The sequence below is a fragment of the Pelmatolapia mariae genome, linkage group LG5 (assembly GCF_036321145.2).
Source record: "Pelmatolapia mariae isolate MD_Pm_ZW linkage group LG5, Pm_UMD_F_2, whole genome shotgun sequence".
Classification (NCBI taxonomy): Eukaryota; Metazoa; Chordata; class Actinopteri; order Cichliformes; family Cichlidae; genus Pelmatolapia; species Pelmatolapia mariae.
In genome coordinates, this window is record NC_086231.1 from 5,770,223 (window position 1) to 5,782,142 (window position 11,920).

Sequence of the window (11,920 nt, forward strand, 5' to 3'; positions counted from 1 at the left end):
TTCCGTATCTCTATGTTATTTCCTTCCACTTAATGAAACTTCATACAAATGAGGTTCACAGTTGCATATTTTTACAGACAAAATAATGAACCCGGGCTTATGTGGCTTAGTTAGGTGGTTTATTTTAATCTCCTATAAATAACAGGTTTATCAAACATGTGGTCATTCCACGGTTTCAGGATATTTAGCACTAGTGTGACATTAAAGAAAGCAGTTTTTTCAGGTACTTGCTAAAATCCAGACAGTGCAGGCTGGGGGTAGGAAGACGCATTCAAGGCGACTCGAAAACGCGAGCTCTTAACGAGACATCTTGCAATATACTAAGCATTCAAAACGATGTTCACGTCAGTTATGGAACGCCAGGACTGACATAATGAATCAATTAAGTACACCATTAAATAATTATTTAAATGTGCCAATAATTAATGGATTAAACGTGTCAATAATTGTTTAATTTTTAAAAAAAAAAAAATCTATTTAATTAATTCCCATTTAAATTAATTATTTCCCATTTTAATTAATTATTGCCACATTTAATTAATTATTTAATGGTGTATTTAATTAATTCATTATGTCAGTCCTGGCGTTCCATAGTCAGTGATTATGCTTTTTGATATACTGCGCATCATGCAGATAAGGACCACCGTGCATAATAAGTACCTTTGATATGTTTATTGCTAATAATAATTATCTTTTTGTTAAATGTGAAAGGCTTACTGTGTATTTGCGCACTGGAGTAAAAAGATGTGTTTCCGTTCCATTATGATTTGTAATTATACTGGTGACGCGGTTTGGTTTTTGTTGCTGGCAAACTGTCGACGGCCGAGTGATGGGGCATAATTCTAACGTTTCAGTCAGTCCGTGAAGGCAGCACACCCCTCGTCCCGGGTGAGCGGCGTCACAGCAGCGCTGTGTCATTTCCACGGATAAATTACGGACTGTCAGAGCCGTCCCGTCCCCCGTGCTGTTCCCTGGCCAGGATAATGCATGAGAACGACCGTTAGCGCGCCTCTTTCTGCTCGTGCACACCGATGAGAACACCTGCTCTTTAAAATTACTCGGTTTAAAATCCAAACGGGAATGATCTTTCCGGGGGGAAACATGACCCTCATCTCGATGACTTTGGCGGTGCTCGCCGTCGTCCTCAGCACTTCTCAGGGTAAGATTGTGGCTTTCCATCCAGGCCCCGCCGCTAGCTAACGGCAACGGTGTAACGGTTTTTTTCCTTTTCTTTTTCCCCCTTTCTTTTCTGCTGCACTGCTGCTTATTTATCCCGCACACGAGCCGCTGTCACTGTGATCTCAAAGCGCTTTTGGCTGTTTAATTGTTAGCCCGGAGCCTCGGTGTTTATTTTAGGCCTAAATCACTGGAACTAAACGCTGTTCAGCGGACACGTTTAGCTTTCACTGGCTCCTTTATGACGGGAACTAGTCGTGCAGCAGTTCATGTATATATGAACTGAACTGCCGTCGCTCGTTAAATCTACTATAGTTAGCGGAGAACCGGGAGCTAGCTAGTTTTGACTCGTGCTTTACCGTTAAGATACCTGTTCAGGTGAAAATCTGATTTATCTTCATGTAACTCATGGCTGATACTGCGCTAAGTGACTCAGACGTGTTTGTACATACTGGAGTAAAATTAGAAGTGTGTTAAAGCTTAATATATCAATAGAAAAAAAAAAAAAAAATCTTTATTTCATATTTTAAAATAAAAATTAATATGAAGCATTCATATAGAAAAATGCATATATGACCTTTTAGTGGAGTTGGGTGACCTTTCAGTTGGCTGATAATATACAAGCTTTTTACATTTAAGCAAGAGTTGTCCACATGTAGTCGATGCAAAGAGTCTTTTCCAAGTCTTTATATATTTTATACGCAGGAAATAACCTGGTATATCGCTATTGTTATATATGGTGTCTAATATGTGGTAATACAAAGCAAAAAAAGATGTTTTCTCCAGCAGAACTGCTCAGACTAGAGTTTAAAGACAGTGCTGGAAGGCTAATACTTAAAAGTACTTTTTAATATAACTTAAAAAACTGTATGAATGCACAGATAATACCAGGCAGTATATATATATCAAGATCTGAATAATTTTTGCGCTTTTAGATCTGCATCAGCTGCTGCCTGGACTCTGTGTAGCATAGCAGATTCAGTGAGCAGTATACATCGCTGTGCACTTTATGATCTGGCTTCCTGGCCCTTTAGACAGCCTAAGGGGACTACAACATTGACATATTTTTATATATAAAGCTACAATGCTCCCTGCTTATCTGTGAAATCTCCCTATCACTTGCAAACAGCTGTTCTGTTTGATTTTCGCTGGTCTTCACGGCACCCAGGATTTCTGCAGAACCTGGTAGATCTTAAAAAAATGTCAGATAAAGCTGAATTATGATCTATCTCTGTGATACGGTTTAAAGCACTGGTGAAATAAAGATTAAATATATATGTGGTTTATTTTTCAATCCCCAAGTTTGCATAATATGTGACGTCACGGTGGCCACGTCTGTCTTTTATACAGTCTGTGACTCAAACTCGGGCTTAAATTTAAAAGTTTAAATGTTTATTGCCGTAGTAATTGCAGTTTGTAGAGTGAACTACACTGCATTGTACAGACCACGTTGGTTTAAATGGCGTGGACTGATTAATACAATCAAATAAAACTCCTGCCAGTATGATGTGTTAAACTTTGGCTCATAAAGTTAAATTAAAACCTCTTTAAATGGTTTCAAATACAGAATATTGTAACAGAGGTAGGATTCACTGCAGCAGGGCTGCTTCTGTTACTCAGCAAGTTAAGCTGTGTCGCAGTTGGCCCAGTGGTGCTTTAGAGACAGGCCACACCAGTGCAAGCATCTAAATGATACTGACAGCAAACAGTAATAGATTTTTTTTTTTTTAAATTAAAGCTTGTATAAAGCTGGACAACTTGCATTGTCAGGGCTAACACTCAAAGGTCATGAACCAAATTTAGTGTCAGCTAGTTCAGGAGCCAAGTCTATACAAGTCTTGGCTCGATACTGTGGCCTAGACGGCCTTTGTGACGTTTCCATCAGTTTAATGCACTCGGCTCAGTACGGAAAAGCAGCTCTCTCGGGCTAAATGTGTCATCTTATTTACATACGGGCTGCAGCTCGGTTTGGATGACCTAGTGTAATGTTTTTTTCTGTGTGGAAAACAAAATCACCAGTACTGTAGTAAAGTTATGGGTTTTTTAAAAATGTAAACACAGTTTTATTAAAATGCCTTTAATTTATTTAAGCGTAGCACACATCAGTTGTGTTGTAAAACTCTTGGTTTTGCAGTATGTGAACCAGTCATGTGTAGTCAACCCCCCAAAAGCCAAATGTGAAGCAGAAAAACCCAGAGTGTGTCGGTTTTCTCCCAGGCTCCACATGAAAACTGATGGATAAAAAAGCAGTGAAGCCTTCACAAACACACTGTGACCTGTAATTTAGCGCTGCCTTAAATTATACGATGGGGAAAGGATAATCATGCGTTCGTTTTTCAGCTTAATTAAGGGCTTATAATGTGTTTATTCTTTGAGGAGACAGCATGTGTTTCGCAGGTTTGTGTGAATCATCATTTTTTTGTAAGCCCGTCGACCGCGGAAAATAAACAGAGTTTTCTTTCATCCAGATTTTGTGGTGGCTGTGCATGGATCTTCCTTAATAATGGCAAAAATTAAGGCCTTAAATTAACCGTTAAGGTCAGTTTTCACTCAAAAATGCCAAATATTTAATACGTACTTCATATTCAGATGAAGGACTTTGGTGCTTTAGAAGAGGTAACTGTCAGATTTACTGAGAGTGAAAGTGATCTTTAGTTGCAGTCATTCAGGTCCTTTAAATCTCCTGGGTACCTTCTAGTACTGGAGCCCGAATCAGTTTTCAGCCTCTGCCACAGGGAACTGCTGAATAATGCATTGTGACTGTCTGGTCTGGAATAAGAAAAATATAAGAAAGAAGTGCCAGGAAATGTTCAAAATACATATTTATGATTTGCTCGAGGCAACCCTGAGCTGGATCTGTAAATTAACAGTCAGGACTTTGATACAAACAAACAACGGCGTGTCAAAAAGGAGAGATAAAAAGGAAGATAATCACTTTAAAGAGCCATGTGAAGTAGCGCTTGCTGTTTCACTCATTTCTCTGCTTCCTTCCATAGCCAGTTATTTGATCACTTTCCCTGTTGTGTCATCCTCCCTTTCACTTTGTGTTGCTCTTGTTGTTTTGCAGTCAGTGGGAACGAGCAGTGTCTGTGGTATGTGGATAAAAATGGCACCTGGCACAACGGCTTCGACTGCCCTCTCATAACGTTCTGCTGTGGGAACTGCAACCGACGCTACTGCTGCCTGGACGCCTTCAAGATGATCACGGAGAGAGAGCAGAAACGCTGCATGCTCTTCCAGTTCAGGTGGGTGTAGACGCAGCAGCAGGGGCTTCAGTTTTATTACTTATTTATTCATTTACTTGACACCAAGCGTCACGGTTTGTGTTCTCGAGTCAAGGCAATCACTGCAGGAGCTTTTTATCCCCTCGAAGCGTGGTTTTCCACAAAGCTCCAACTTAGATTCCAGACCTTAAGCATCGATGCTCAGCTTCTGGGCAACTCTCAGAAAGTCTGTGAAATGTCATTATTTCCAAATAATTTGTGACACTTGGTTAAATAAACTGAGAAAGGAGGATTTGCAGATTGTTAGCTTTAGTGCAAACCTATAAAATGTTGAAAGTGAGAAACAGTATTACTGAAAGGATTGGGATGGGGCCTTAAAGACCGGAAAGGTTGTGTAAAGCCACAAAAACAGATAATGGATAGATCAAAGCTTAGGATAATTAGCAATGGACAGTTATCCTAGAAAAGCTGAAACTTTATACATTTTTGAATGTATATTCATCCATCTTCTTAGATGCTTATCAAACTTAGGGTTATAGTGGGGGCTGAAGCTGATGGCTGCTGACATAGGGTGAAAGTCCATGTGCAGCATCACAGGCTAATGGGTTAAATCTATGCTGTAGGTACATCGTAACCACAAACTTCTCTGAAATCCCACTTTGTAACCTACGCTGTGAACCTCTCTGGAAATGTAACAGCCCACAGTGATTATGATTGGCCAGTTCTGTACTGTCGATTCCTCCTGTGCATTTCTGGCTAATTCTTCACTGCAGTTTTTCAATATGAATCGTCACATTGGTATAAGGAATAATAATCATAGCCACAATATAAGGATTCACAGATGTCAGGAAATTCCTGGAGGTAGATTTTTGAAACTATCGGATTGAAGTTGAAGAAATCTACACAGAAGTGGAAAAACTTGAGGGACAAATACTTTAGACTCTGGAGGGAACAAAAAACTGACCTCAGCCAAGAGAGGAAACCCAGGACGGTAAAAAAAAACCCTGACAATTTATTTGTTTATGTCGTGGCTGGCACCGCATATTAAACACTGTGACACGGCCACAAGGTAATCAACACATAAAACACCACGCAAATGCACAAGGGCTGGTCATGGCATCGGCCACTTATGTGGATTACATCGTAGTGAGAGACAGACAGCCACGCAGTCTCACATCCACATCTATAGGCCGATTTAAACCTACAAATTAACCTAACGTATCTTTGGACTTGCAGAGTACTCTGAGAACACACAGGAACCGTAGAGGAAGTGTCTACTTATACGCTCTCATGGCACTGTATACAAAAGGATATTGAAAATGGATGTTAGCTGTAGATTCATAACTAAAGCCAAATGGTAACACTTGTTAAAAAATGGTAAAATGTAGGACACAATAATTGTAAAACATGTTTTCTGTGTGTTGCAGTGAAATGGAGTAAAACCATTACTCCTTAACTCTACTTAGTAACTTATTTGGAGCATTTAGCTTCCTCCCCTGGTTTTCAATCAGGAAGTAAAAAATGTAGTTTAGAAAAAAATTAACAAGTAGACCTTTGAGTTTGTTATTCACACAAACCATTAACAGAGTCAAGAATGCTCAAGTAAAAGTCCTGCCACAAACACGAAAGGACAAACGGGTTAGACTTTGTTACAAATGTCACTGTGTCCCCTCTTGTTGTGTTATGTTGGGAACAGCTGGATGAGGTTTATGATCATGCATAGACTTGTGCACGGCCTGTTCTGTTGACTATAATATCTGGTCAGTGGTGGCTCAGCTTTCTGTGAGTCTCCTGTAATGAGAGAAATCATTTAGCTGGGAAAAATACTGATGCTAGTCTAAGCATGTTTGTATCTGAGGCTGCAGCATGACAGTTTTTCTCCACAGCATTTTAAACCATCCGGCACTGTTCAGCACCCAGCAGATAACGTGTGGCTTATTGAGCCTGGTGGGAGATCAGATCAGTGGGCAGCGGAGGCTAAGATAAAATGGAGGGCTTTGTTGCTTCTCTGAGATCATGAGGTGGTGGAATCTGGTCGAGACAGAGAGGTGGAGAGTTTGAGGCATTTGCTGGGATGCGACGTCGGGGTCAGTCTTCGCTAAATTGAAAGCTTCACATCACAGCCACCTCTGCTTTAATTCCCTCCAGAGTGAGTCATAATTAGCAGCACAGAGGGGGAGGAACAACATGAGGCTGAATGATCAAAGGAAGAAAGGGAATCCTTTTTAACTTACTTCCTCCACTCTTCTTCTCCTCAGCCCCACCACTTTAGCTGGAATTGCGTCTTCCATCCTCCTCTTTGTGGCCATCATTGCGACCATGGTCTGCTGCTTTATGTGTTCTTGCTGTTACCTTTACCAGAGAAGGCAGCAGAGGGGCAGGACACCTTATGATGGTGAGACCTCTCGTTGTCATGTCGATGTCTATGCAGACGACCATGAAGTATGGATTTTCCTTCGTAACTGTGCAATCTTCTTCAATCCACAGCTCAGCAGATCCCCATGGCCAGCTACCCGGTTGAGCCCATGTACGATGCTTATGGTAAACCAATTTGCCCCTCAGAGTATCCACCCGTTGGCTACCCTATGGCGCCCCAATATCCTGGCATGCCTCCACAGTACCCAGTGATGCAGCCGGGACCGTACGTACCACGCCCGATGGATCCTGCATACAGCCAGGGTAAGACCTGCATAACTTCTCTCAGAGTAAGCTCACATGGCTGCAGGGTTTCCTGGTCATGTCAGTATATGTCAAATCACAATCAAGAACAAAAACTGCTTTTGCATGTAAAGCAAAAAATGATGTGCCAACATACTGTATAAGTGGTTCTTTGGGTGATCACCTGATCTCTCCATAATGTTTTTTTAACTTACATATTAGAAACTTTAGTGCAGTTCACCCCAGCATGTGTTGAATTTTGTTCTGTCCAATGGTTGGACATTGTCCTCTCTGATTAGGAACATTTCCTCCCTCAGAGGAGAACTGTATAGTCTCTTCACTAGTTTCACATTTGTAGCACCTCTCTTTGCTACTTTAACAACATTGTGTCATATTTTAATAATGAGTCTTGCTAAATTTGAGGACTTTTCCCCTAATGCTCCCAGCCGATTAAAACTTTCACTAATCCTTTGAACAGATTGGGACAATTTTCCAGCTGACTTGTGTTTAATCACGTTTTTTTTTTTTTTTTTCCTCTATTCTCCAGCAACTGTTCCCATAAACTGTAAAATTTAGCATGGACGTTTTTCGTGCCCTCAGTATGAATTTTTATAACTTTGTTTTCATCCAGCTTCATTAAATCACCAAATACATAAATATCAGTGACATTTAAAACTCTCTCTCACTCTTACCCTGTCACTATTTTGGTTTTCCAGCCATGTGTATTTTGTGTAGTTGTAGTCTGTTTCATGAACATGCCTAGCTCTGAGCTAAAATACTGGTATAATCTGGGCAAAAACTTCTAGACTTACAGTGAAAGGCTGACTGTGTGTGTGCATGTGTGTCTTCTTTTTCTACTTGTTTTTCAGCCCCACCACCGTACTCTCCACCTCAGTATCCTGGTCACTGATGGGCTCCTCTTCACGCACACAGCGGGACACTACTGCAGCTGAGAGAAGGGACTGTTTCAAAAGAAGGCAGCAGCACTTTCTCCCACACACACACACACACACACACAGACACACGCACACACACGCAGATGCAGATGCAGTTAAGCACACAGTCACACGCTAAAATAACCGCTACGGCTCGATTAGCAGTGGGTTGCCTGTGAAAGAAAACAGGAGGCACTTTAAGTTCTGTTTTAGTTGTTCATTTGCAGCGTCGTCCTACTTTTCCACAGTATTAATGTAAATCAAAGTCTGTCCTGCAACCTGACGCCTGACTCCTCTGGGCAGGCGTCACATGATCCTGAAAGCGAGGCGACTTCTGCGTCTTGGCGCTGTTTCACCAGCCTCGTGATCTGAAACACTCACCTCAGTGACAGGGTGTCGCCAAAAGAGAGTGCTTGTTACCTTCTAGAAAAAAATGCTGTCCCTCTTTATTTGGTAAAAGAAAAAAAACATGTTTTACCTCCTCCCCCTTGTTAAGTTTGAATAAATTGATAACTGCCTGCGGTTACATTCCAGGTAATCTCTGCCACTGATCCACTTTCTCCGGTTATCATAGCATCACGTGCTTCTTCTTTGTCTTTGATGTTTCTAACTAAGCAAAAAAATAAACTGGAAAAAAGGGATCCACGTTTGATTGCAAAAGTGATGTTTGGATCTAAGGCAGGTGGCTTTATAGATCTAAATAGTTCTCCCAGTTCTTTGTAAGAAGCCCTTTGTCACCTGTTGGTTTGAACTTTGTCTCGTCTTTCTAATATCTGACACGAGTAATTACTTTGAAGTAGTTTATTAGTGGCACCCTTCTTTACGATCTCAACATCAGCATGCTTCCTGGTCAAAGATATCTGTCCGCTTCTGCTTCTTTTCTGGTTTTAAATAAATTAGAAATTAGTCTTGATTAATTCCATAGTGGCGGGTAGGGTGTTTCACAGTGAAATCAGTGTTAACGTCTATTCCTTCTAACATATCAGGACAGGGGAGTTGCAGGTCACGCTGCTTGATTAAAATAAAATATCCCGCCTTACAGTAACTAACCATGGGAAAAAAGAGATTAACTATTTAAATAAATATTTTGTAAATCTGTTCTTCAACTAAATATTTTATGATATTGTAACGAGTTATTTTAAAACCGTGTATTTTTATTGTACCATGAGATATGACGTTTGGCATCTTTCCATTTACTATTTATTACTATTTAAGTTACCTTTAACTGTGAATGGGTTCTCACCTTCTGGACTAAGCTACGAAGCCAAAAACGACTACTGCTGAAAGATCACCTCTCTTTAAAGGACTCGTTTGACATTTTGGAGAAGGTGTTTGCTTTCTTGTTGACGGGTGCACATTTTGTTTTTGTTTTTTTGTTGTTGCTTTTCCCCCCTTTATTGGCACATTTGATATATTGGCACCAAAATGTAGTTATTGTCTGTAATCCTCTGCTTAAAAACAAAACAAAAATGCTACATTGAATCAGCAAAAATTATGAAGTTAGCTGCAACATTTACTGTAGTTATATTCATTTTGTGCTGCATAAATACATGCAAAAAGAATTAAACCTAAAAGACTTTTTAATAAAGACTTTTTGGCTTCCTTAACACAGGTGTTGCAGCTCATAATGGTGTTGCTCATCTTAACTGCTTCCTGGGTACGTCAGTTTATTTGAATAAACTTGTACACTGATTATGTTTTAAAAATGTGAAACAGTTGTCGTCAAGCTGCAAAAAAAAATGTAGTAAAAAGTACATTTATCTTGAAATTTCGAGGCCTTGAAGTAGCAAAAAACGGTTGAGCTGTTGGGAAATGCACTTATGTGGTACCCACCACACTCTGCTATCAGGTCAGCCCCTTTCTGCACATGTGTGGTTAATTATAAGAGAAGCAAGTGGCCGATAGCCTACCTCAGCATCAGACTAGAAGCAGGGTAAAGGTCTTGGTTTAAAAAAGAAACTTCCTACCGAAACTTAAAAAAAAAAATCTGAATTCTAGCACAGGGTGTTGCACAGAATAAACATATGTTAATAAGTGTCAGGCACTGTTTCCACGCCTTGAGATTCGATTCTGGGGAGGTGAAGTCTGTTTTCCTCTGTCATCGTGAATTTCTCCTGATCATAACCTCAACATGTTCCCATCCGTAACCCCAGCCGGTCGTCCTCTAGCCGTCCACCTGCCTGGCTCCTGGCTCTAACGGTCTTCTCATCTGGCTTTAAGTCGGCAAGAAAGCAGATGGTGGATTTCCCAAAATGTCAAACTGTCCTTTTCAATTTGTCCTTGCAGGTTTGGGCTCCAGTGAGGTCAGGGCCCGTAACCTGTAATCTCCTTTAGCTTCGAGGGCATCCCTGATCCTTCTTTAAAAGGTTCGAATTGAAAAACACGATGCCTCCTAATAGGTGATCCCTGGATTGTCTTTTCAGGTGTAGTGTATTAAGCAGCTCAAACATAATGTTAATGCCTGAGAGCTAATATTACTGTCACAGCTAGTCTGCAGCATAAATTACTCACTCCGATGCCGACGTCCACGTGTACAGATTTGTCGAGCCTTTGTAAAGCACAAGGAAGACGCTGGGATTTTCTTTGTAAAGATGCTTTCATAAGTAGTTTGATATAACATCAATGATGTTTCTGTTCATTTGTGCTTCTAAACCAACCAACTCCATGAGTGTGTTTTAATGACTTACATCAGGTTCAGAGTCTAGGTATGGCTTCATGTCTGTTGTCATATGGATGGTATGACACTGTAAAATAAAGTGACTGGAAAATGTTTATTTCTTTTAACATAAAATTTAACTTTGGAATGTAACAAATTGCTGTCTGTGTTTCTTTCTGAGTTTAAAGAAAGAAGTGTGATTTTTATCTATAACACTGGCCACTAGATGTCTACATTCACCCCCAAAACAGCTTAAATGTGGCGTTTGAAAGTGTTTTATATATTAACAGGGAACTTACACACTGGATGAGTTCATACCAGCAATACAGTTTGATTCAAAATACAATCATAATTCTAAAAAACATTATTTAATTGTTTTTTTATCATAACTTTATTAAAGTAACCCCCCTTTTTAAATTGTTTTTTTTTAAATATATGTACTTATTTTGCCTATAAATATTTGCATATAAATATTGGGAGGAAAGAAATGAGAAAACAATGTAGGATCACAGGATTACTCACTGAAAGGCTGAAGTTGCAGCTTTTTATACATGACATAAGTTCTTAAGTAATAATAATTTTAAAAAAGTCCCAATATTTCTACTCTTCACATGCTCTCTGGATTAAACAGTTTCATTATTGTCCATTCCGTTATTCATGGCTTTTAGTTTAAATAAATTCTTCTCCAAACAAGATTACTTTTTTCACGTAACTTTGTTTTTTGAAGTTTTTAAGATATGACTTAGTTAATACAATGTAAAACAAAATAAGCTGAAGTAAAGTAGACATGGTCAAGATGACCTGCTGAGGTTCAAATTAAGCATCAGAATGAGGAAGAAAAGGGATTTAAGTAACCTTGAATGCGGCACGGTTGTTGGTGCCAGACAGGCTGGTATGAGTAGTTCAGAAAATGCTGACCAGCTGGGATTTTCCCACACAACCATCTCTACTGTTTACAGAGAGTGGTCCAAAAAAGAGAAAATATCCAGTGAGCAGCAGTTCTCTGGGGTGAAAACCTCTGGTCGATGCCAGAGGTCAAAGGAGAATGACCAGACTACTTCAGGGTGACAGGAAGGCGACAGTAACTCAAATTTGTAGAATATTAGAAAAATGTGCCTTGATTTCTGTTGTGACATTCAGACGGTCGGTCATAATTTGGTAAAAACATCACCAACGAATGGATCCACCCTGCCCTGCATCAGCAGTTCACCCTGGTCGTGGTGTAATAGTGTTAGGGGTAATTTCTTGGCACATTTTGGACCCCTTTGTAC

The 11,920-nt window shown here is 40.0% G+C and overlaps 1 protein-coding gene across 1 annotated transcript; it reads left to right on the forward strand.

The window, feature by feature from the left end:
• The first annotated feature begins 876 nt into the window (after positions 1–876).
• Positions 877–10,806, forward strand: shisa4 (shisa family member 4). Its single transcript, XM_063473443.1, has 5 exons — positions 877–1,159; positions 4,244–4,421; positions 6,659–6,795; positions 6,888–7,079; positions 7,928–10,806. The coding sequence occupies exons 1-5, from the start codon at positions 1,081–1,083 to the stop codon at positions 7,966–7,968; spliced, it is 627 nt and encodes a 208-aa protein (XP_063329513.1). The 5' UTR covers positions 877–1,080; the 3' UTR covers positions 7,969–10,806.
• The last annotated feature ends 1,114 nt before the right edge of the window (positions 10,807–11,920 follow it).